We start from the raw sequence: 27,191 nt of genomic DNA on the forward strand, positions 1-27,191 counted from the left end.
GCATATATTTGAATTGGTATATACCATCTGGAGTCACAAAAGCTGAAATCTCCTTCGCCCTTTCGGATAAAGGTACCTGCCAGTAACCTTCAAGTAAATCCAATTTGGAAATAAAAGCTGATTGTCCCACTTGCTCAATGCAATCCTTCAAACGTGGGATAGGATAAGAGTCCGTTCCTGTAACTGCAGTAACCTTTCTGTAGTCCACACACAACTGTTGGGTACTGTCTGTTTTAGGTACCATCACTATGGCTGAGCTCCATTGGCTGCAACCCACTTCAATTATGCCATTTTGAAGCATACTCTCAATCTCTTTGTTATTCTGTGCCAATTTTAAAGAGTTAAGTCTATATGGATGTTGTTTGATTGGAACAGCATTTCCCACATCTATATCATGTATAGCCATTTTAGTACTTTCCAATTTACCTCTACAAACTTGTCCACATGATATCAATAACTCTTTCAAATCAGTCCGTTTTTCCTCTGGAAGGTAACTTAACAATTTATCCCAATTTTTAAGACAATCCTCATTTTACAATTTAATTTGAGGTATGTCAAATTCACAGTCATCTGCATTTGGTTCGTCACTTTGAGTTAGAATCATTAAAACCTCCTCCTTTTTCTCATCTTCCCTTTCAAAGTACCTTTTAAGCGTATTCACATGACACACGCGGTGAGTCTTCCTTCTATCTGGTGTTTTTACCACATAATTCCCCTCACTTAATTTCCTTTCAATATGATAAGGTCCACAAAACCTTGCTTTTAAAGGCTCACCTACCACTGGTAACGATACTAAAACGTTATCTCCACTGGCAAAACTACAAACTTTGGATTTCTTGCCCGCTACCCGTTTCATCCCATTTTGTGCAACTTTCAAATGTTGTCTAGCCAATTCACCTGCTCTATTTAATCGTTCCCTAAAATTTGACACGTAATCCAATAATGTAATTTCTGATTTCTCACTCACCAATTTTTCCTTAATCAATTTAAGTGGTCCTCTTACCTCATGACCAAAAATTAGTTCAAAAGGACTACATTTGGTTGACTCATTAGGTGCATCCCTAATTGCAAACAGTACGAATGGAATTCCTTTATCCCAATCCTCTGGATTATCTTGACAATAAGCCCTCAACATTGTTTTCAATGTCTGATGCCACCTTTCTAACGCTCCCTGCGATTCTGGATGGTACACAGTTGATTTAAATTGTTTTATCCCTAAGCTATCCATAACCTCTTTGAATGACCTTGAGGTAAAATTTGATCCTTGATCCGATTGTATTTCTGTGGGTAGTCCATATCTAGTAAAGAATTTAAGTAACTCCTCCACAATCTTTTTAGCTGTAATATTACATACTGGAATGGCCTCTGGAAACCTAGTAGACACATCCATTATTGTCAAAAGATATTGATTCCCACTTTTCGTTTTAGGATGCGGTCCTACGCAATCAATTAGGACCCTTGTAAAAGGTTCCTCAAATGCTGGAATGGGTATTAAGGGCGCTGGTTTTATCACTGCTTGAGGTTTCCCTATCACGTGACATGTGTGACATGATTGACAAAATTTAACTACATCTTTATGTAGTCCAGGCCAATAAAAATGTTTCAGGATTTTAGCTTGAGTTTTCCTTATTCCCAAATGACCTCCCACTGGTACCTCATGCAACTCGCAACACCTCCTTTCTGTACCCGACTGGCAATACTACTTGATGAACTTCTGCCCACTTTTCATCCGCCTGCATATGTAGAGGTCTCCATTTTCTCATCAAGACATCACTTTTATGGTAATAACACTCTGGTATACACTCAGATTCCTCTTTCGTATATGCTTTCTGATACATCCATTTTATTTCTATATCTTTCTGTTGTAACTCCGCCAATTTTCCTGAACTAAAAATATCCACCTCAACCTCCACCTGTTCTTGTTCTTTTTCTTTTTTTTTTAATAAATGTTTTTTATTGGGTTTTTGAATAAAGTATATGTACCGTTATGACATCACTGCAGTAATAAACACCCATTTCTTAAAGGTACCCTCACTACAGATATTTATATACACACCCATTTATAAACACCCATTTCTGAAAGGTACTCTCACATGACAGTTTATTTAACTTACAGAAACACTCTTTATTCATGTTGTGGCTATTGATATTGGTGAACCTTGACTAATTTTGCAGTGCGAGCACCTTCTGCCCATCCAAAAGTGCTCCAATCCAACAATGGGGAAGAGCTTCATATCAGTGTCATAATGGGCATAAATAGGACACAGCTTGATTTCGTTTCCAGTTAAAACATGATGTGGTTGTACGATGGAAGCATTGAAACAAGAGTTAACTAAGACCCAGAGTGGACTTATTCACGTGAGGAGGATAATGTGACAAAAGCTGGAACTGCTTGGATGAGTATTGTAATTATAATGGGAATTGAAAAAAAAACTTTTTAGAGATCAGAAAGAAAAGTAAGGTAAATATAGCAAATATAAAGGAGAAGCAAATAAATATTTGGAAGGCCAAGGGGACCATGAACTTTACAGCACAGAATGATCTAATTTAGCCCATTATATTTGTCCTGGCTCTTTGTTCTGCCATTTGAAAAGAATCCTGCTTCACTGCACTATCCTAGAAGACATGCATCTTCCTCGACTTCAAATATTATCAAAATATTTATTTTAGTCCCAACAGTGTCTGCTTCCTCTATTTCCTTTGACAAAGCACTCAATGCTCCAACAACCTTCAGTAATTTTACAATGCATTCCTGGATTGACCCATTGTGATAATTTCATTCAACCAAATTGCATTCTTTAAATTCACACAGACGGTCTTTTCTGATGTATTGCTTTTGGGGATATATTCAGTGTATTTTACAGATGGCCATTTAATGTGGGTTCTAAGGGAATAAGTTACTTAAGACGTTCTGTCTCGAGCGTTGAGCAGCAGCGATGAATTCCTTAATGTGTTTTGCTTATGCCTGCAGAATTATTGCTGCAGTTCTGTGTGCTGAAACACTTTCTCTTCCACCCCCCCCCCTTTATTTTGCAGTCTTCAGTTCCCTGGACATGTCCAGATCGGTCTCTGTAACAGCGGCTGGCCAGTGTCGATTGGCTCCTTTAATCCAGGTTATTCTTGACTGCAGTCACCTCTACGACTACACTGTTAAACTCCTCTTCAAGTTACATTCCTGTAAGTGTGAACAAATATAATTTGTTTGATAAGGTAACTGGTGCCACACATGTTTCTTGCAGGACAATTCTGTGTCTTTTGCTGTTGACCATAGCACCAGGTTAGGTGAGTAAGGGGCAGCACGGTGGCACAGTTGGTTAGCCCTGCAGCCTTACGGCGCCGAGATCCCAGGTTCGATCGCGGCTCTGGGTCACTGTCCGTGTGGAGTTTGCACATTCTCCCCGTGTTTGCGTGGGTTTCGCCCCCACAACCCAAAGATAGGGTAGGTGGATTGGCCACGCTAAATTGCACCTTAATTGGAAAAAATGAATTGGTTTATTTAATAAACCAAATTAATAAATAAGTTTATTTAAAAAAAGGTTAGGTGAGTAAGCATTGGGGAGGGCATTACTGACTATGTTATGTGCTTTAAATGGGGTGCCATGTTGTAACTGTTGAAATCTCCCAGTCCTTATTTCCAACAATGACTTCAGCTACCACAAGGAAAATAATAAAGAAATACTTTTTATTATTTCCATATCAAAACTTGTTAACAAATTCCCTTGTGGAACCCAGCTTGAAAATAAGCTCTTCAGCAATCTCTTGCAGATAGTGAGCAAATTGCTATCATTAGACTAATTCTGAGATTTTCACTTACTAAATGCATTTAGGAGGTAGCTGAAAACAGGCTGGACCAGTCATATGACCTCGGAGACCGCCAACTGTTAACGTATTCTTATTTCCTTTTCCTCATCTTTCTGTTAGATTATTTTTGCCTGGGGTTTTGGCAAGTGTTCCTCTTTGAGGAGAGTTGGTAGTTAAGGTCATGACTGATATACAACTCTTCTCTCTAACGGGTGTCTACGCAACTGGTCTGTGGATTTACTGCTCCCATGCTACTTTAGCAAACTGCTGCGGAAGAAAGGAGAGATCACTACATGCCAGGGCGGTTATCATTAAAAACTATTCTTAGATTGGCTACCCTCTGCGATTAAAGCTGGTTTATAAAAGTAGCTGCAAACATTGTAATTCATGAAAAAAAAGACCAGATTATTTATTCAATCCCATTGTTACACCAGGATGTGGAGTGCATTACAGGACTATATGGTAGCAACTAAAATAGCGGTGATGGATCAAGTGTGTGAAGGGGGAGAAGAATGGGTTTGTGATGGTGTTGGGTGAGACTCGGGGATCTGTGGGCTCAGGAACTCTGGACATCGGGGATCTGTGGGATCGGTGATTCTGAGCATCGGGGATCTGTGGGATCAGTGACTCTGGGCATCAGAGATCAGTAGTTCTGGGCATCGGGGATTTGTGGGATCAGTGATTCTGAGCATCGGGATCTGTGGGATCAGTGATTCTGAGCATCAGGGATCTATGGGATCAGTGACACTGAGCACTGGGGATCTGTGGGATCAGTAGCTCTTGGCATCGGGGATTTGTGGGATCAGTGACTCTGGGCATCGGGGATCTATGGGATCAGTGACTGAGCATTAGGGATTTGTGGGATCAGGAACTCTGGCCATCGGGGATCTGTGGGATCAGTGATTCTGAGCATCGCGGATCTGTGGGATCAGTGATTCTGAGCATCGCGGATCTGTGGGATCAGTGATTCTGAGCATCAGGGATCTGTGGGATCAGTGATTCTGAGCATCGGGGGATCTATGGGATCAGTGACTCTGGGCATCGGGGATCTGTGGGATCAGTAACTCTGGGCATCGGGGATCTGTGGGATCAGTGACTCTGGGCATCAGAGATCAGTAGCTCTGGGCATCGGAGATCTGTGGGATCAGTGACTCTGGGCATCCGGGATCTGTGAGATCAGTGACTCTGAGCATCGGAATTCAGTAGCTCTGGGCATCGGAGATCTGTGGGATCAGTGACTCTGAGCATCGCGGATCAGTAACTCTGGACATCGGGGATCTATGCGATCAGTGACTCTGGGGCCAGGGGTCTGATTGTGCTGAATTTGATTCAGGACTTAGTCTTAATCATGATGAAGACTTAATGGCTTGTTTCCAGTTTGCAAACTAAGCTACTGAGGATGCAAATTCTGTTGTGCCATAGGGGCAGAAGTCTTCTATTTACTCTCTCATGAATGTTGAAGGTTGAGTACAAATCCAGGATTCAGCCTTGAAATTCATTTATTCAGGAAGCAAATATTTTTCTCTCCATTTAGCTGACTTGGTTACTTGATGCAACTTCAATAAATTAATTCCCCGTGAAGTAGCAAAAGCTAATTATAAATTAGGGAAAGTTGAAATGTTTTTAGCATTCAGCACCACCACACATTGTGATCTGGATTGCATTGATTTTCAATTATCTTAAACAAGACTCCCTCGTGGGGAACGCTCTCAAATCTATTAACATTTTTATGTGCTTTATGTAACAAATCCAATTTACTGTGTTTTATGCCTGCTTTCCAAACTGCTCTATTGAACTTCAGTTTTAAAATTACAATTTCTCTTCAGGTCTCCCGGCAGACACTTTACAAGGCCATAGAGACCGATTTCACGAGCAATTCAGAAAGTAAGTAGAAACAAGCACTTTGCTTATCTCCTGTCAGCGCTTTAGCTCAGAGTAATTAACATTCTGAAAACCGGATGAAGGTTATCTATATTACTGTGTATCTTTCTTTGCCACTCCCAGTATAGTATATATCCCAGCAACTGCTTAGTGTTTCTTTTTGCTGAGTATTGGTGCTTTTGAATGTCAGCTTTCTTCACTGCACTGCTTGGGGAAGTATTTCCTTCTGAAATGATGCTGGCAACGCTGATGGCGATTGGGCGGAGAATCGGGCATCCAGCCAAAATTAATATTTGTGCTGGGCACTGAACTGACTTCTATGCTCAGACCTACCGCTGGCGACAGGATTGGGGTTTGCGCCTTCACGCCAGCAGGAGGTGGAATGGGCCCAGAACCAGATTCTCCAGGTCCTCTCGATTTCCCAGTCCCCCCCCCCCTGACAATGCACTACCTGCCCACCCTTCCCCTGACCCACTAAAACGGCAGACCCCACCACAGAGGTCTCCTAACCAAAGGGACCTCACCTAACAGACTGCTCCAGAAAAGAGACACTTGTCTGGAAGTTAGACAGCTGTCCAAACAGGGGCAGTGAAAACAATTTAAGTTGTAACATTCACCTGGTAGCACCATGCATCCATTCCTGGAAAGAGAACAGCTGTGAGCTGTGTTTAAGTCCCGAAAGACGTGCTGTTAGGTGATTTGGACATTCTGATTTCTCCCTCGGTGTACTTGAACAGGCGCCGGAGTGTGGCAACTAGGGGATTTTCACAGTAACTTCATTGTAGTGTTAATTAAGCCTACTTGTGACAATAATAAAGATTATTATTATTAAATCCTCTGGTCCATTAGCTGCAAGCCATTCGTTCATTTCTGGTAGTGGGTGGTGATTGACAGCTTCCACAAAACAGCTGTCAGCCATGCTTCATTCATCTGTTTCATGGATGAATAAGTCTTAAGTGCTGAAACCACAATGTTTACAAACATCAACCACATCAAAGAGAGTTAAGTGCTGTCAATTTCCAGAGCAGCACTTCAAAATCACTCGAGAGTAAAGATGTGTGATTGGAATGCACTCCCCTTGGTGGGGGAAAAGGTGGGGGAGGGCACCCAGAAAATTCAGGGGTGGGGGGCTGCTGTGCAATACGGGTGGGAAGCTTAATTCCGGTGTGTGGGGGTGGTGGCCAACTACGGGACTTCTCTCTCTGACTGCCTGCATAAATGGTGGCCCGCTAGTGGAATTCGTGCGGGAATCCCTCCTCTTCCTCCTCGCCATGCATAAATGTGCATGGCGAGGGATACTGAATTTCTTCCTGATTTAGCACAAATCAGTAGCAAATCTCCTCCAGCAAAAGAACATAGTCTCACAAATGGAGAATCCTGCCTGTAATGTTTTAATTTCTTTGAGAACTAGTCTTTAAATTAGTGCAGTGCTTTTGATATTGCAAAATTTCCTCAGGCACTTTGTTGTCAGTCTTGAGAAAGAGTAAAAGAACACTGTATTTGTATATCGCCTTTCATGACCACAAGATGTCCCGCAATGCTTTCTACCTAACTGCTGTAACATGGAAATGTGTCGGAATGAATTTGAGGGAAATGGTCAAATGGATGTGGCCAAAATGGGTTTTAATAATGCTAATGGAGTTGGGGAATTGATGTCACAAGATTAAAGGTTGCGGGGGAGGAAATGAGGAAATTATTGTAGGTTATGGCGTGTGGCTGGACAGAGAGATAGAGCGGGGAGCAGAGTCTTTCAGTGGAGCAGAGTTGGGGAAACAGACAGTGCAAGATGGGACAGAGGCATACCTGGGGTACAATAGAATGAGTCTGTGGAAGGATTTAAAGACTATGATGTGCATTTTATATTGGCCTATTCTTTGAGGTAATGTGCTTTTTTTATTTCTGGAAGTACTCTGACCATCAACCCCCAGATAATTCACTGATGTCAAACTTGCCCATTTTTAAATGTGTCTTTCAGTCAGTAGCACCTGTTCTTTCCACAGCATTGCATGCATTCAATTCCTTTTAAGTACTTTATTTTGATATTATTGTTTATCTTTATCGTTGCCACATGAATTCTTCATTGTGGCTGCACGGTGTCACAGTGGGTAGCCCTGCTGCCTCCCGGCGCTGAGGTCCCAGATTCGAACCCGGCTCTGGGTCACTGTCCATGTGCAGTTTACACATTCCCCCCGTGTCTGCGTGGGTTTCGCCCCCACAACCCAAAGATTTGCAGGGTAGGTGGATTGACCATGCTAAATTGCCCCTTAATTAGAAAAAATGAATTGGGTACTCTAAATTTATTTAAGAAAGAAAGAAAAAAAAATGGCTTCTTCATTGTGTACCAGTCTGTTGGTAACATTTAAAGATTTTAATAATTGTCCGAAGCATTTATTGATAATTCTGGTTGATTTGTCAGTGATGTTATTCAGAATTTTGGAATCAACTCTTGTATATTTATGAGCGGCACAGTGGCCCAGTGGTTAGCACTGCTGCCTCACGGCGCTGAGGACCCGGGTTCAATCCTGGCCCCGGGTCACTGTCTGTGTGGAGTTTGCACAGTCTCCCCGTGTCTGCATGGGTCTCACCCCCCACAACCCCAAACATGTGCAGGGTAGGTGGATTGGCCACACTAAATTGCCCCTTATTAAAAAAAACTCTTGTATATTTATCTGCAACAGCTTTACTTCTCCACCAATGTCCCTGATTTCAGAACTGTCACTGGGCAGTTCAACAGACTGTCTGACTTCAAATCTTGAATAAGTCAGCAGCTCAAAGTCAACAAGACCACAGCCACCCTATTTCATCATGACTAGAAACTGGGTTCTAGCCTCTGATTGCAACTCTCTTCCTGAACACTCATTTGAATTTCTGGATACCCAGTTGAGCTTAAGCCATCTCTGTGTTTTGCTCAACCTTTAACCTAGCTTCAAAGTCGACATTGAGTCGATTACCAAGATGTGTCTTGCCTCTAAACTATTGGCCCTCTGTTCCTGCATCACCCAAGTACTTCCCAAACATTCATTCTTGCCCTGTTATTCCTAGAATATTCCTTTATGAATGCTTCCTTGGCAACACTGGAGACCCACTTTGCACAGGTTCTAACCCACCCACAACTATCTTTCCTATATTTATTCTTGGCAACCTCCATTAACTCCTCATCCTTTAAAAAAAAAAAAAAATTTAGAGTACCCAATTATTTTCTTTTCCAAATAAGGGGCAATTTAGTGTGGCCAATCCACCTGACCTACACATCTTTGGGTTGTGGGGGTGAAACCCATGCAGACATGGGGAGAATGTGCAAACTCCACACGGACAGTGACCCAGGGCCGGGATTCGAACCCAGGTCCTCAGCGCCGTAGGCTGCTGTGCTAACCACTGTGCTACATGCAGCCCCTGACGTTTGTTGAGTGTTGTTGGAGCTGCACTCATTCAGGCTAGGGCAGCATGGTAGGACGGTGGTTAGCACTGTTGTTTCACAGCTCCAGGGTCCCAGGTTCGATTCCCGGCTTGGGGTACTGTCTGTGGAGTCTGCACGTTCTCCCCCGTGTGTGCGTGGGTTTCCTCCGGGTGCTCCGGTTTCCTCCCATGGTCCAAAGATTTGCAGGTTAGGCGGATTGGCCATGCTAAATTGCCTTTAGTGTCCAAAATAAAACGTTACGTGGGGTTACTGGGTTACGGGGATAGGGTGGAAGTGTGGGCTTAGGTAGGATGCTCTTTCCAAGGGCTGATGCAAACTCGAAGGGCCGAATTACCTCCTATCAATTTTTTTTTTTGAACATCTTTTTATTGGCTGTTCTCGTATTTATAAACAGTTGTTACTTATATACATTACATTTTTCTTGCCTGTGCTAATTTGCTTTATTTTACAGAGAGGTTTGTTTTATCCTTCATTTCACTAACTGTATGTACATTTTGCTGCCCTCTGGATCGGTCTATGATATCCCCCCTCCCCCATTGGTTTCAGCATCCTTCCTCTTCTCTTGTGCTTGAATATTGCATCATACCTTTCTGTGCGTTGTAGGTGGTTGGCAGGTCTTGGGGAAGGCAGAAGGTGTGTTGCTCTTTGCAGAATTCCCAGCCTCTGATCTATACTTGTAGCTGCAGAATTTATATGCCTGACCCTGTTCAGTTTCTGGCCAATGGTAACCCGCAGAATGTTGGTAGATAGATTTGTTACTGCACTCTTTTTTGTTAAGGATGCATACTTTGAAAAATTACCCACTGATCTGGCACTGATTTATCTTTTGACAAGCTGGTTCCAGTCCACTTATCAAAATCACATATCTGCTTAGTAAAATTAACCTTTCCTCAATTGAGAGCATTTACGTTTTTGTTCCTGTCTTTCTGCAAAAATGATCAAACATAACCTCAGTTTGCAAAAGCACATAACTTGCAAAAATAAAAGCACAGCATTTGAAACATTTGCAGTTGAACTAGAAGCAAATGAAACATTTCTACTGAGGGTCAAATCTACATTATAGTTCATATGAGCTCTCCATTGTTCAAAATGTGAATATTATAACAGTCAGCAAATACCAACCTAATGATAAGTGTAACCTTCATTCCAACACACAGAAGGAATCCAAAGATGCAACATAGTCAAGCCTGTGTTGCACATTGATGATTGACAACAAATCATCGAATCAAATGTAATGAAGACAATAGCTCAAGAACTAATGGACAGATTTCAATGAAACATGCTACAGCGTGTGGTCCAAGGAAGAACCAATTTTAGTTTTGGATCTGCATCCTGGAAATGGTTAAAAATAGGACAGGTTAATATTGACAGTTAAGGTGAATTAACCTTTTTTTTTTTTTTAGAACGCTGTGAGTTTTATTTAGAATGTCAATTGTCTGAGCTGTGGTAGAATTTTCAAAGCTGTCAAAATGTGAGCAGAGTTTTCAGAGCAGGTTGTTGGATATGTATTGACCTGAAGCCTCAGTAAGATGCTTTTAATGAAAAGGTTTATGTTTTCAGCTTTGAACTTGGAACGTTGTATACTTGTGATGTGTTAACACAGTATGGTGACGGTGTACACTTGTTCTCTCTGGCGCTGTAACCCTGTGTTGAGAGATTCCGCAGAGGGGAAACATTTTCTCAACAGAAGAATTTTCTAAATTGGATTATCTTCTTCTTCTTGATTCGAGGGAACAAAGATTTACTCGATTGCGCCTTGTAAGACACTCCCACTTCCCTCCCCTGATTCAGAACCTGCCTAGTGAAACTTTGTTGTGCTCCCTTTCGGATAATTATGTTCTCCCTTTGGTAGGGAAACCAAACTTGCACAGAAATACCCCATTTGTGGCTTCACCACTGCCCTATTTTTTTAGTTTTAAAAATGTTTTTATTCAAGGTTTTTCAATAATTTTTACAAAATACTCCAAAAAGGAAAATAATACAAAGAAAACAGGGCAATATGCCAACAACCTGGGAAGGACCGTCATCTTAGGGGACTGCACCCTACCCGCCAGGGAGAGTGGCAACATGTCCCACCTCCTGAAGTCCTCCTCTATCTGGTCCACCAGCCGTGCCAGATTGAGCTTATGCAAGACCCCCCAACTCTTGGCCACCTGGATACCCAAATACCGAAAATCCTCTCCACCATCTTGAGTGGTAGCTCCTCCAACCTCTTTTCGTGGCGCCTCGCATGCACCACAAACAGCTCGCTCTTCCCCACGTTGACCTTCTACCCCGTGAAGTCTCCAAACTCCCTAAGGGTCTGCATGACCTCCCCCATCCCCTCCACCGGATCCGCAATGTACAGCAGCAGGTCATCCGCATATAGTGAGACACGCCCCCGCCCCGAGGGCATCGTAATCACGTTCAGGAGCCACCGCACGTTCGTGTTCAGCTGCCTGCCCTTCACAAACCTGTCTGGTCCTCGTGTATCACTCCCGGAACACAATCCTCAATCCTGGTGGCCAAGATTTTTGCCAACAGCTTGGCATCCACATTGAGGAGCGAAATCAGCCTGTAAGAGCCACACTGCAGCGGGTCCTTATCCCGCTTGAGGATAAGCGAGATCAAAGCCTGTGACAATTGCCGAGGGAAAGATTCCCTTTTCCTTCGCCTCATTAAAGGTTCTCAGCAACAACGGGCCCAACAGCTCCGAGAACTTCCTGTAGAACTCAACTGGGAACCCATCCGGCCCCGGGGCCTTGCCCGCCTGCATACTCCCCAACCCCTTAACTAACTCCTCCATCTCGATCGGGCCCCAAAACCCTCTACCCGCCCTTCCTCCACCCTTGGGAACCTCAGTTGGTCCAGGAACTGCTGCATCCCCCCCCGCCCCGCCCCCTCTGGGGGTTCTGACTTGTACAACTTACCATGAAAGTCCCTAAAGAACTCATTTATTTTTGCTGGACTCCGCACCGTGTTCCCCCCTTTGTCTCTGACTCCCCCAATCTCTCTGGCCGCCTCCCTCCCTCCGCAGCTGATGCACCAACATCCGACTCTCCTTCTCCCCATACTCATACACTGCTCCCTGTACCCTCCTCCACTGGGCCTCGGCTTTCCCCGTGGTCAGCAAGTCAAACTTCGTATGGAGGCTCTGGCGCTCACTCAGCAGCCCCTCTTCGGGGGATTCTGCGTATCTCCTATCCACCCTCAGTCTCTCCCTCTCCATCCTCTCCCTCTTCTCCCTGTGAGCCCTGATTGAAATTAGCTCCCCCCTGACCACTGCCTTCAGCGCCTCCCAGACTACACTCACCGACACCTCGCCATTATCATTGGCCTCCACATATCTTTGGATGCACTCCCGAACCCGCCCACAAATCTCCTCATCCGCCAACAGCCCCACATCCATGCGCCACAGTGGGCGCTGGCCCCTCTCCTCCCCCAACTCCAGATCCTGGATCTGACTCAACATCCGCTTCATGAACCCTGCATTGTCCCAGTTTGGGGCATACATATTCACCAGAACCACCCTGGCCCCCTGCAGCCTGCCACTCACCATCACATATCGACCCCCTTTATCCGCCACAATACCCACCGCCTCAAATGCCACCCGCTTACTCACCAGAATTGCGCCCCCCCCCCCCCCCCCCCCAATCCCTTCCTCAGCCTGGTCTGATCCGCGATCTTTAGGTGCGTCTCCTGTAACATGGCTACGTCTGCCTTCAACCCCTTCAAGTGCGCAAACACCCGGGCCCTCTTGACCGGCCCATTAAAGCCTCTCTCGTTCCACGTGATCAGCCGGATCGGGGGGGGGGGGGACCCCCCCAAGCCATCTAGCCATCTCCTTTTTTTAGGCCGACCACGTGCCCGCGCCTTCCGCACTCTCCAGCTCCCCGCCCCGACCCTCCCTCTTACCTTCAACTCCCCCTCAGTCAGCACAGCAGCAAATCCCCCCGCGGCCAAGCAGATGCTTAACCCCCCCTGCTCCCCCCATTGCATTCCCGTAAGTCAGCTGACTCCTGCTGACCCTGGCTGCTCCCGCCTCTGTCTCCATTCCCCCTATTGGATTCCCTCTCGAAGTCTCCAGCCCTCCCCCCACTAAAGTGGGGTGGTCAAAGTCCCCCCCTATACACCAATGTGGACACCAATCCAGTACCGCCCCCCTTTTCGCAGGAAAAAGCCCGCGCTCCCTGCCTGGGCCGCCCCCGCCCCCTGTGGCACAGCTCCTTCCACCTGCAGCCTCACCCCAATCCCCAAAGGTCCAGGGCCACAGGCCCACACGACCCCAAGAAAACACAGGGGACAACCCCCCCCCCCCCCCCCCAAAAACAAGCCCACATAAAGAAAAAACATCGCCCCCTCGCACTCCCCAGCATCCCCCATAACAGGCTACAAACCATTAATTTGAGTCCAACTTCTCATTTTTGATAAAGATCCACGCCTCATCCGGCGTATCAAAATAGTGGTGACGGTCCTGATACGTGACCCATAGCCGCGCTGGCTGTCACGGCCCGAACTTCACCCCCTTTCCGTGGAGAACCGCCTTGGCCTGGTTGAACCCTGCCCGCTTCTTGGCCAGCTCTGCACTCCAGTCCTGATAGATGCGGATTTCGGCATTCTCCCACCTACTGCTCTGCTCCTCCTTTGCCCATCACAGGACACACTGCCTGTCGGTGAAGCGGTGGAACCTCACCACCATAGTCCTCGGCTCATTCGCCCTCGGCCTCCTCGCCAGCACCCTGCGCGCCCCATCCAGCTCCAGGGGCCTCGGGAAGGCTCCCCCGCCCATCAGCATACTCTGCATCATAGCCACATACGCCCCAGCATCCGACCCCTCCACGCCCTCGGGGAGACCCAGAATCCGCAGGTTCTTCCTCCTCGATCTATTATCTGGGTTCTCAAACTTCTCCTGCCATTTTTTATGCAGCGCATCGTGCGCTTCCACTTTGACAGCCAGGCCCAGGATCTCATCCTCATTATCAGATACCTCCTTTATCGCCGTCCCCTGCATCTTCTGGGTCTCCACCAGCCTTTTAATCGACGCATTCATAGGGGCCAACATCTCCGCCTTCAATTCCGCAAAGCAGCTTCTCAAACTGCTGCTGCTCCCGAGACCACTGGGTCCACGCTGCCTGATCCCCGTCCGCCGCCATCTTGCTTTTTTGCACCCGTTCTCTCCTCTAGTGCCACGTTTTTGACCGCTCCGCTCCTGGTCCACTCCATACAATGCTGGGGGAACCTCACTGCTTCCTTCCCACACCAGGAATCGTCGTCGAAGTGCCGCTGGAGCTCCTTAAAAGGGCCCAAAAGTCCGTTCTCGGCGGGAGCTGCTGACCATGCGACCTACCCAGGCATAGCCGCAACCGGAAGTCCAGCCTCCACCCACTCTCCATTTGACACCACTGCAGTAGTAAACACCCATTTCTTAAAGGTACTCTCACATGACAAGTGCAAATTTCTGCTTAGTTGAGTGTATACGAGACTACACTTAACCACGGGTAGATTTCAACAGGCTCCCTACATAATGGCAATAAACACTATTGAATGCATTTTAAGAATTCTGTTCCCTCTGTGCCTTTCATGCTGATTCTACTCCAATTAATATTAGTGTAGTTGAAAACCCTCACTATTACGACCCAATAATATTTTTACACTTCAGTGATTGGCTACATACATCTCTGGCTGTTTGAGGATCTAGAACATGGAACATAGAACAGTACAGCACAGAACAGGCCCTTCGGCCCTTGATGTTGTGCCGAGCTTTGTCCGAAACCAAGATCAAGCTATCCCACTCCCTGTCATTAGAGTACATTACCAGTAGTTTGATTGCCCCTTTTGTGTTCAGTTTAATCCATAAGGTCTGATTTTAAAACTGTTAAAACCCAGTTCTGTGCCTTTGATGTTTCGAAGTGCCACTATTCGGCTGTTGTCCTGATCAACCTCTCTTTGGAACACTCATAAATTTCTGCTCATCCAAAGCTCAACTGCTCATATCCTGATACAGATCAAATCCAGTTTCCCCTGTCATTCCTTTCCTTGCCAATCTATATTGAATCCTGGCTTCTCCATTCTTCCAAGTTAAAATTTTAACCATCGACTGATGGACATGCTCTCTTGACCTACATAATCTACTCACCTACAACCAACCTTAAACTCCCATTTATCCCTACTCAGTCTCTTAATTTTTCCCTCTTGCGTTGGCTGCTCACAGTGTCAACTGTGTCTTCAAATTACTAGACCTGAAAATTCTTCTCTCCACCTCTCTTTTTCAGGCCATCCTTTAAACTACTTCTTTACCACCCACCTAATGACCCCTCTAGTCTGGTATCAGTTTTCTCTTATGCCCTGCGATGCACTCGGGATGTTTTCCTGCAATGAAAGTGCTATACAAATACAAGTTGTTGGTGGATTATTGGTGCTTTAGAGCTCTGTAGAGCAAAGATGAGTTTGCATTGAGAACGCACGACTGTTGGCTTAAGTATAATCATTCCTGTAGTGCAGTTGTAACATTACAATTTGTGACAGCACTTAGAGCATATTCAGTCAAGCAACTCTTAATTCAATACTAATTGAAAATCAGACTACTGTGGATGCTGTAGATCTGAAACAAAAGCAAAATGTGCCGGAAATACTAAGCAGGTCATGCAGCATCAGTGGAGAGAAACCAAGTTTTAAAATAAATTTAGAGTACCCAATTCATTTTTTTCTCCAATTAAGGGGCAATTTAGCGTGGCCAATTCACCTACCCTGTACATCTTTGGGTTGTGGTGGTGAGACCCACGCAGACACTGAGAGAATGTGCAAACTCCACACGGACAGTGACACGTGGCAGGATCAAACCCGGGTTCTCAGCGCCGTGAGGCAGCAGTGCTAATCACTGTGCCATGATGTCGCCAGGAGATAAACAGAATTAGCATTTTGTGTCAATAACCGTTCATCAGAACTGGGAAATTCAGGGCAGCACAGTGGGTTAGCCCTGCTGCCTCACGTCGCCAAGGTCCTAGGTTCGATCCTGGATCTGGGTCACTCTCCGTGTGGAGTTTGCACATTCTTCTCGTGTTTTCGTGGTTCTCACCCCCACAACCCAAAGATGTGCAGAGTAGGTGGATTGGCCACACTAAATTGCCCCTTAATTGGAAAACAAAGAATTGGGTACTCTGAATTTAAAAAAACAAAACAAATTGGTCCTGGGAAGGAGGGAAGGGGTGAGAATAGAAGTGTGGGAAAAAGGGGCAGCACGGTGGCACAGTGGTTCGCACTGCTGTCTCACGGCTCCGTGGACCCATGTTCGATCACGGCCCCGGGGTCACTGTTCATGTGGAATTTGCACATTCTCCCTGTGTCTGCGTGGGTCTCACCCCCACAACCCAAAGTTGTGCAGGGTAGTGGATTGGCAACGCTAAACTGCTGCTTAATTAGGAACACAAATAATTGGATATTCTAAATGTATTTTTGAAAAGTGGTGGACATGGTCGAGGGTACTGTCAACCATGTTGGGGGCAGGGGGAAGACATCACGAACACTGGTGTGGAGGTTTGCGTCATTGGAATAGAAGGGATGGAGATGGGACAGCACGGTGGCGCAGTGGTAGCACCGCAGTCTCACGGCGCCGAGTTCCCAGGTTCGATCCTGGCTCTGGGTCACTGTCCGTGTGGAGTTTGCGCATTCTCCCCGTGTTTGCGTGGGTTTTGCCTCCACATCCCGAAAGATGTGCAAGCTAGGTGGATTGTCCATACTAAATTGCCCTTTAATTGGAACAAAATTAATTGGGTACTCTAAATTTTTTTTTTAAAAGAAGAAATGGAGATGGAGGAACTGGGTGTCATCACATGATGTAGGATGGAAGGAGGTTCAGTTGAGGTAGCTGTGGGGGTCAGTGGGCTTATATTGAATATTAGTTGATTACCTTATCACCAAAAATGATGATAAAAGAGCTTTACAGCACAGAAAGAGGCCCACCGTGCCTGAGCCGGCCATTCCATTTGAATCCCATTTTCCAGCACTTGATTCATCGCCTTGTTTGCTGTGGCATTTCAAGTGCTCTTCTTAATGATTCCTAAACGTTGAGGGGTCCCACTTCTAACACTTTGCAGGTAGTCGTTTCCAGATTCCCATCAACCTCTGAGTGAAAAAGCCTTTCCTCAAATCTCCACAAAATCTCCTGTCCCTTAACTTTAAATCTGTGACCCTGGTTATTGGCTCCTCAATTAATAATAATAATAATCGCTTATAGGTTGATCCTATCTACCCTATCTATGTCCCTCATAATTTTGTACATCTCCATCAGGTTCCCTCAGCCTTCTCTGCTCTAAGAAAAGCAATCCCAGCCTCTTCATAGCTGAAAGCTCCATGCAAGGCAGCATACTGGTAAAATTCCTCTTGACCCTTTCTAGTGCAATCACATGCTTCCTGTAGTGTGGTGACCAGAACTGCAAACAATACTCTCGCTGTGGCTAAACAAATGTTTTATACTGCTCCATCCATCATAACCTCCCTGCTGTTATATTCTGTGCCGTGGCTAATAAAGACAAGTACCCCATATGCCTTACTAACCACCGCATCTACCTGTCCTGTTGCCTTCAGTGATTTTTGGTCTTGCACCTCAAAGTCCCTCTGGTCCTCTGTACCTCCCAAGCGTCCTACTGTTCATTGTGTATTCCCTTGCCTTGTTAGTCTTACCAAAGTTCATCACCTCTCTTGTCAGGGTTAAATTACATTTGCCACTACCCCACACCACCACATTCACATCTAGATCATAAATATACACTGAACTTCCGGGTGCGGCGATGACCAGCTAAGTCGCACGTTTTGGCACCTCCCGTTTCAATGGACTTTTGGGCTCTTATCGGGAGCACCAACGGCAATTTTCGAAGGCTAAACCCACTGTGAGGCGACATAGAAGGGAGTCCCCCCGGATGTGAATGGACAGAAGAGATAATAGTGGCCAGATTGCGGAGGATCCTCTGGAGCAGCGGCAAAGAAGGGAGGTGAGAAGCAAGATGGCGGCGGAGGGAGGCCAGTTGGTATGGGGCCTGGAACAGCAGGGGTTCCTCCGGCGATGTATGGAGGAGCTCAAGAAAGAGGTGCTGGCGCCGATGCTGCAGGCGATTGAGGGGTTAAAGGAGGCGCAGAAGACCCAAGAGATGGAGCTCCATGGACTGAAGGCAAAAGCTGCCGAAAATGAGGACGAGATACAGGGCTTGGTGGTGAAGGCGGAGACGCACGAGGCACTGCATAAGAGGTGTATGGAGAGACTGGAAGCCCTGGAAAATAGCTCGAGGAGGAAGAACTTAAGAATCTTGGGTCTTCCCGAAGGGGCAGAGGGAGTGGACGTTGGGGCGTATGTGAGCACGATGCTCCATACCTTAATGGGAGCTGAGGCCCCTATGGGCCCCCTGGAAGTGGAGGGAGCGTATCGAGTCCTCGTGAGAAGACCAAAGACAGGAGAAATACCTCGAGCAATAGTGGTGAGGTTCCACCGTTACAAGGACAGGGAGATGGTCCTGAGATGGGTGAAAAAGACACCGAGCAGCAGGTGGGAGAACGCGGTGATCCGCGTGTATCAGGATTGGAGTGCAGAGGTGGCGAGAAGGAGGGCGAGTTTCAATCGGGCCAAGGCGGTGCTCCACAAGAGGAGAGTGAAGTTTGGAATGTTGCAGCCGGCAAGACTGTGGGTTACACACCAGGGTAAACACCACTACTTCGAGACGGCAGAAGAGGCGTGGACATTTATTGAAGAGGAGAAGTTGGACTAGATTTGAGAAAGAGTGTTTGAAATGAAGTAGTGAGGTGGTGGCAAGGGACTGTGAATCAGATGGGGGAAAATTTTCTTTCCCCTCGAAGGGGGGGGGACACTAAGAAATGTGGGCGCCGGTGGGGAAGGGGAAGGATAGAGGGAGCTGCGCCATCAGGGGCGGGGCCGAGAGGGAAGCGCGGGCTTTGTCCCCGCGCTATGGAAATTGTGGCGGGAAAAGGGGGCGCAGGAAGGAGGGGGCCTCACATGATGGGAGGCTAAGGATAAACGGGGGAAGCCGAGGTCAGCCAGAGTTTGCTGACTTCCGGAAGCAATATGGGGGGAGCAACTAAGCTAGAGAGGGATCTAGTGGGGGAGGGGGGGGGGGTGATAACTGGGTTGCTGCTGCTAAGGGGAAGGGGGATCTGTTACGGGATGGGATGGTCGGGACGGGAGGGCGCCGTCGGAATAAGCGGGTGCGTGGGAACCGGGTGAGGAGCTGGTCTAAAAAAGGGGATGGCTAGTCGACGAGGGGGGGGGGGGGGGGGTAAAGAGCCCCCCAACCCGGTTGATCACGGAATGTGAGAGGGTTGAATGGGCCGATTAAGAGGGCAAGGGTACTTGCGCACCTAAAGAAGCTAAAGGCAGACGTGGTCATGCTTCAGGAGACACACCTGAAACTGGCGGATCAGGTCAGATTAAGGAAATGATGGGTGGGGCAGGTATTCCACTCGGGCTTGGATGCGAAAAATAGAGGGGTGGCAATACTGGTGGGGAAACGGGTATTGTTTGAGGAGAAGACCACAATGGTGGACAGTGGGGGTAGATACGTGATGGTGAGTGGCAGACTGCAAGGTGAGGCGGTGGTGCTGGTGAATGTATATGCCCCGAACTGGGATGACGTGAACTTTATGAAGCGTATGTTGGGGCGCATCCCGGACCTGGAGATGGGAAAGTTGGTAATGGGGGGGGGACTTCAACACTGCTGGACCCAGGGCTGGACCGGTCCAGATCTAGGACCGGGAGGAGGCCGGCAGCGGCCAAGGTGCTTAAGGGCTTTATGGAGCAGATGGGAGGAGTGGATCCCTGGAGATTTACTAGGCCAAGGAGTAAAGAGTTTTCCGTCTTCTCCCATGCCCACAAGGTGTACTCCCGGATAAACTCTTCGTCCTCGTGTGCCAGGCTCAGCCTGATACAATTCAAGGTTTTACACAGGGCGCATATGACTGGAGCAAGGCTGAGTAGATTTTTTGGAGTGGAGGATAGGTGCGGGAGATGCGCGGGAAGCCCGGCGAACCACACCCACATGTTCTGGTCATGTCCGGTATTGCATGGGTTCTGGGTGGGTGTGGCAAAAGTGATTTCAAAGGTGGTGGGGGTCCGGGTCGAACCAGGCTGGGGGTTGGCTATATTTGGGGTTGCAGATGAGCCGGGAGTGCAGGAGGCGAGAGAGGCCGATGTTTTGGCCTTTGCGTCCCGAGTAGCCCGGCGAAGGATTCTACTTATGTGGAAAGAAGCTAAACCCCCGGGCGTGGAGGCCTGGATAAACGACATGGCAGGGTTCATAAAATTGGAGCGGATAAAGTACGCACTAAGAGGTTCGGCTCAAGGGTTCACCAGGCGGTGGCAACCGTTCCTCGACTATCTCGCAGAGCGATAAGGGAAAATAGGAAACGTAGCAGCAGCAACCCAGGGAGGAGGGGGGGAGGACTCATTTGGGTCCTCAGGGGTTTTATGTGTGTGTTTATATATTAGTTATTCATATTAGATTTTACGAAGTTACTATTTTAGTTACTATTTCTGTTGTTTCTTATTTTGTTGTTGGCAGTTGCCGTTAGTTAGTATATTGTTTATTTAAAAAACGATCAATGTATAGATTGTTACAAAGTTGTAAAATGGGAAATTTTTGTTTTTGTTTCATCGAAAAACTTTAATAAAATATATTTTTAAAAAAATATATACACTGAAAACATCAAGGGATCTAGAACCGATCCCTGCGGTACACAACTGGACACAGTCTTCCAATCACAAAAACAACCTTCAGCCATCACCCTCTGCCTCCTGGCACTAAGCCAATTTCGGATCCAATTTGCTGAATTTCTCTGGATTCCATGGGTTCTTCTTGATGTGTCTCCCATGCAGGACCTTCTCAAAAGCCTGACTGAAGTCCATGTGAACTACATCAACTCCACTGCCCTCATCTACTCACCTAGTCACCTCCTCAAAAAATTCAATCAACTTTGTTGGACTTGATCTCCCCTGACAAAGCCATGCTGACTATCATTGATTAATCCTTCTCCAAGGACTATCCTAACAATCCTATTGCCTCTCCAAGTGGAGATCAATTCTGTCCCTCAAAAGTTTCTCCAATAATTCCTCTACTATTGTTGTTAAATTCACTGGTCTGTAATTATCTTTTTCCCACTTCCCTTCTTGGACAGTGGTACCACAGCAGTTGTCCTCCAGTCCTCTGGCACCTCTCCTGTGGTCAGAGAGGATTTGAAAGTTAGTGTCATAGCCACTGCAATCTCCACCCTTGCCTCATGCAGCAGCCCAGGATTCATCTCATCTGGGATTGAGAAATCAAGGGAAAAGAAGAATCTGAGAAGGGTGGAAATTGTAAGCAGTGTTAACAACCTTTTCCAGTTTGGGCCAAGAGCAGGACACTGGTCATCAATTTACCAGGCAGAGTTGAGGGAGCCCCCCCACCTTTCCAAAAAAATAGTATGCTTGGAGCAAGGAACATTTCAACTTACAAAAAAAGATGGCTATAACTAGGACGTAAGGGTGCCCGCACCAAGTGACATGAACTAAAGGATAAATTGTTCAATGAGAGAGCAAGTTCAGCCTGGCAGAAGAAGGTGGTGTTTGAGCCTCCGTAAAGGAAAAGGGGGAGAGCCCTCAGACAGTCCAGATGGGGGATAGAGGTGTAGAGAGATTGGATGTCCATGATAAAGAGGAGATGGTTAGGTCCAAAGTGAAGAGTCATGGATGCTGGTCGGGCGAGCCTGGAACAAGCAGAAAAAAATGGAGTCACGGTTAGGAAGAAATCAAAGCAAAATGCTGCAGATGCTGGAAATCTGAAATAAACGCCAAGTGCTAGCAATGCCTAGCAGGTCAGCAGAAACTGTGAAGAGAGGAACAGTTAATGGTTCAAGCTGAATATGACTGAAATAAATCAATTAATTGGTCCAGGAACAGTATGAAAATATAATCTACCAGGGAGGGCAATCCTGTTTATGGATCTTGGAAAGGAGGTAGAAGAGAGCTGTATGAGATTGGGGAACTATAAGGTGGAAAGCCATAAAGGGAAGACCACCAGAACAGAAGAGGTCAGTGACTGTTCTGGAGAACATGTTTGACGTTTGATGATGGGGTAATAATAGGAGCTTAGAGTTGCTATTCGGCGTATGCAAGGTAGAGGATAGTTCGCCCTAAACTCTAATTCAACCTTTAGTGGTGTATATGTATTTAATTTTCCTGTTTTTTTTCCAGACTGAAAGAATTACTTTATAGATCCAGCAATTTACAGTATTTCAAGCGGTTGATCCAGATTCCGCAGCTCCCAGAGGTAAGCTCCTTTTGAAGACTAAAAATAGACTGAAATGCTGTTTGTGCACATTCTGTGGCAAGCAAACATTTAAATTGTTACTGCTGAGAAGGAGATGATAACACCAACACCAGCTGACATGTGTTCAGTTGGCAGCTCGCAGACTGTTTTCAAATCTGTCTCATACCATTGCACCTTGCAGGTAGTGAAAATAATAGAACCACTGAATATTATGGATTCAAATGCCAAATGAGGCCAATCCATTGTTGAAAAGTGAATCTCTTGGTCTTGTGCATGGCAAACTGTGTTGGGATATCGTCACGTCTTATCATCGTGCTTAGAAAATGCAGTTGCACTTATTCTTGAAACCTGGAAAAGCATTTAGTTGCATTGAGTGGCCAGGAGGCACCTTGTGGTCACTGACCTCTTACATACTAACCAGAACAAATACCAGGTTTAATGTGACCTTTTACAGAATAGTTGAGAATAGCACATGCGTGAACCAGCCCAGCTCCACAGTTTATCATATAATAGGTAGGTGAATTTGTCATTTGTAGTGATGCTAATATCTGCCGGGGTTATAGAGATTCCCATTGTCTAAATGTTCAGTTTGAGTGTGTTATGTCATGTGGCAGAGCAAGTATTTTGTCAGTGCCAATTACTATGCAAAACAGGAGGTATAGAAGTGCAAAATAACACTTTTGGAAATGAAATAACCTCCTGTTATCTTAATTATATCGTGTGGCGTAGAATGTGGACAAATGAACAAAAGTAGATGATTTTGCCTCTTGAGGCTGCTCTCATTCAGTGAGATCATGGCTGATCTTCAGTGACATAATCCCCTCTACACCCCATTGTCGCATATCCCTCAAAATAATTGCTCAACAAAAACCTATGAATTGCCAATGTAAACTTAGCAATTGACCAAGCATCAATTGCCATTTGCGGAAGAGAGTTCCAAACTTCTACAATTCTTTGCTAATCGCCTCGTAATTTAACCCTTGGGAGTCCAGGTATCATTCTGGTAAAACTGCACTGCATGACTTTTCGAGGCCAATATACCATTCCTGAGGTGCAATGCCCCGAACTGCTCACATTCTAATCTTGCCTTCATATAGTTGCAACATAACATCCACCTCTTTGTATTTAGCCCTCTAGATATAAAGGCCAGTCAGCATTCTGTTGGCCTTTTTGATGATTTTCTGTATGTGTTACTGACGTTTTAATGATATGTGTATCTGAGTCTAATAAAGTGTCTACTGTTAGATGTGATTCAGCAAATGCTGCCCAGTCGTGGAATAAGTACCCTACTAACTACATTAACAGCCAATTTTCGATAATTGAGTCAAGCTCGTAATGTGGCTCCTTTACATTCGCTAATAGTGACATGCATTGACATACGCAGAGACCGTTTCTCTGCAAACAAAGCTGAGTCGTCTTGGCAGAATCCAAATTGATCATCAGTGAGCAGGTGATAAGTGAGTACGGGTTGCATGATAGCACTGTCGATGAAACCTTCCCTCAAATTACTTTTGATGGGGTGTTGGGTAATAGAGCATGTAAATGGTCTGATTACATTTGTCCTGCTTTTTGTGGACAGGGCAAACCTGGACCATCCTCCACATTATTGGGCAAATGCCTGTATCGTAACTGTACTGGAGCAGTTTGGCTGGAGTCGCATCGCGTTCTGGACCACAAATCTTTCAGCATTGCAATCCGGATGTTGTCATGGCCCATAGCTGTATCCAGCATGCTGAACTGTTTCTTGATATCGTGGAATCATAGAAGGAGGCCATTCAACCCATCGACTCTGCACCGGCCCTTGGAAAGAGCACCCCATTTAAGCTCATGCTTCCAATCTATCCCCACAACCCAGTAACCCCACCCTACTGTTTTGGACATTAAGGGCAATTTAGCATGGCCAATCCACCTAACTTGCACATCTTTGGACTGGGGAGGAAACTGGAGCACCCGGAGGAAACCCACGCAGACAAGGGGACAACGTGCAGACTCCACACAGACAGTGACCCAAGCTGGGAATTGAACCTGGGACCCTGGAGCTGTGAAACAACTGTGCTAACCACTGTGCTACCGAGCTTCCCACAATGAATTGAACACAACTGGTGGAGTGAATTAAACTCACTGAAAATTGGTTTCTGTGGTGCTGCAGATCATAGAATAGACAAAATTGTATTAGCATTTGGCACTTCTGATTGAAGATGGTTGCAAATGCTTCACCTTGTCTTTTGAACTGGAGTGCTGGGCTCCCCATCATTGAAATGGGGATACTCTTGGGACCCTCTTCCTCCCACAAATTGTTTAATTGTCATTCACAATTCACACCTGGATGTAGCAGAACCGTCAAACTTTGATCTGACCTGTTGGTTGTGAGATTGCTTTGTCTATTTTCTCTGTTTAGGATGCATGCAATCCTGTGTTGCAGCTTTACCGGGTGCACAAGTCATTTTTATGTCTGCCTGGTGCTTCTTATGGCATGCTCTTCTACACACCACGTTGAGACAGGGTTGGTGTTCTGGCTTGCTGGTAATGGTAGAGTGGCAAATACCCTTGATGTTGAGGTTATTGATTATGGTGGAGCATAATTCTGCCGCTGTTTGTGGCACTCGGTGCCTCTTGGGTTCCTAGTTTTGAGCTGCTCTCCTCCAAAGCTATCCCATTTAGCACAGTGGTTGTGCCATGCAATGCAATGGCGAGTGTCCTCATTGTGAAGACGGTATTTAGTCTCCACAGCTGGCCACCCCTACCAATCTTGCCATGCACAGTTGTGCCTTGCACAGAGAGACTGGTAAGGCCCCTTTTTTTGTTTCATTGCGATAAAGGAACTGTAAGTTGTTGATGAGGTCAAGTAGATATTTCCCTCTTTTTGGTTCTCTCATAGGGCAACACGGTGGCACAGTGGTAGCACTGCAGCCTCAAGGCGCCGAGGTCCCCGGCTCTGGATCACTGGGTCACTGTCCGTGTGGAGTTTGCACATTCTTCCCGTGTTTGCGGGGGTTTCGCCCCCAGAACCCAAAATGATGTGCAGGGTAGGTAGATTGACCATGCTAAATTGCCCCTTAATTGGAAAAAATGAATTGGGTACTCTAAATTTATTTTTAAAAATGTTGGTTCTCTCATCACCGTCACAGTCCAGGTCTCACAGCCATGTTATTCGGGATTCTGATCAGTACTGGTGCTGCCAAGCCACACTGGGTGATAGACATTGAACTCCCACATCCAGAGTACAGTGTGTGTCTTTGCTACTCTTGGTGCTTCAACTGGCATGCAACACTGAATACTGATTCACCTGCTGAGGGAGAGTAGTAATCTTCAGGAGGTTTTCTTGCCCATGTTTAACCTGATGCCATAATGAGTCTATGGTTGATTCTGCAAACTCTGAAAGCAATACCCTCCTGGCTGTCTCCCAGTTTGCCGTCACCTCAGGTTGGCTTGTCCTGCTTGTGGAATACAGAAGAAACGTCTGATTGATTATTTTGTTGTCTGGGGTGTTAGCTGATTATTTGAGCATTACTGTGACAAGTCCTAATCAAGGAGGAATTTGGAAGGTCATTTGTAATAATAATAATAATAATCTTTATTAGTGTCACAATTAGGCTTAACTTAACACTGCAATGAAGTTACTATGAAAATCTCTAGTCGCCACACTTCGGCGCCTGTTTGGATACACAGAGGGAGAATTCAGAATGTCCAATTCATCTAACAAGCACGTCTTTTGGGACTTACTGGCGTGTCATGCTCTTGTCTGATGCCTTGATTGATGGTGGGTGGTCCATCTGGTTTTATTATTCTTGTTTCCGATTTGACACAACTGCTGGTTAGGCCATTTCAGCGGGTAGCTAAGAGCCACAGACTGGGTACGGTTGGCAGTTCATTCATTAAAAGTTTTCAGCGAGCCAGATGAGTCTTTGCAGCAATACTGATGCTAACCTTTTAATTACAGATTTATTTAATTCCTGAATTCAAATTCTCCAACTGCTGTGGTAGGAATTGAATTCATGCCATGGATCACGTCCAAGCCTCGCGATTACACAACCACTCGGCCGCCGTGCCTGCACGTTTACACTAATCTATAACAGTGAACTAACAATGTGGAGATTTTGAACATAACGTCGTTGATAAAGAAATCACAGCACAGAACACTACAACTCCCATCAGGTTCGAGCAAAACTTGGAGATGCACCAAATGAGCTTAGTTTCAAATCCCTGTACAGGTATACCTAATGGAATTGCTGGAATTATGTACAAGAGACTTTTGCTATAATACATTGTTTGGTAGGCAGCCAATTAATACATTATACAGGAGTAGAAATCTGTGTTGAAACTCTGTCTAGGATGTACAGCTGAGTTCAAAACAAACTATTGCAAGGCTATAGAAAACTCATTGAAAAGATTGGCAATGCATCTTTCCATATTCTACAACTGTGATGTGAGCAATGATCACTGACTGCATAAAACAAATGTTCCCCCTGTTACCATTGGATCTTTTTGTCAGTCGCCTTAAGTCGGCACTCTTGGTGCTTAACCTTTCTACAATTGGGTGTCACAGTAGCACAGTGGTTAGCACTGTTTCACAGCGCCAGGGTCCCAGGTTCCATTTCCAGCTTGGGTCACTGTCTGTGTGGAGTCTGCAAGTTCTCCCCGTGTCTGCGTGGGTTTCTTCTGGGTGTTCCGGTTTCCTCCCACAAGTCATGAAAGACGTGCTGTTAGGTAATTTGGGCATTCTGAATTCTCCCTCAGTGTACCCGAACAGATCATTTTTTGATTTTTGAACATCTCACACAAATTTCTTCTTAACCTCCTCTTTAAGG

General features: G+C 45.9%; 1 protein-coding gene across 7 annotated transcripts in view; it reads left to right on the top strand.

Moving 5' to 3' along the window:
- Positions 1-27,191, top strand: part of hip1 (huntingtin interacting protein 1) — a 402,236-nt gene that overhangs the window by 250,683 nt on the left and 124,362 nt on the right. For all 7 annotated transcript variants that reach the window (XM_072469314.1, XM_072469320.1, XM_072469315.1 and 4 more), the window contains 3 exons: positions 3,037-3,177; positions 5,628-5,685; positions 22,308-22,383. In XM_072469314.1, the coding sequence (XP_072325415.1) occupies positions 3,037-3,177; positions 5,628-5,685; positions 22,308-22,383 (275 nt within the window). The remainder of the gene's footprint in view (positions 1-3,036; positions 3,178-5,627; positions 5,686-22,307; positions 22,384-27,191) is intronic.

The sequence above is a fragment of the Scyliorhinus torazame genome, chromosome 12, assembly GCF_047496885.1.
Source record: "Scyliorhinus torazame isolate Kashiwa2021f chromosome 12, sScyTor2.1, whole genome shotgun sequence".
NCBI lineage: Eukaryota > Metazoa > Chordata > Chondrichthyes > Carcharhiniformes > Scyliorhinidae > Scyliorhinus > Scyliorhinus torazame.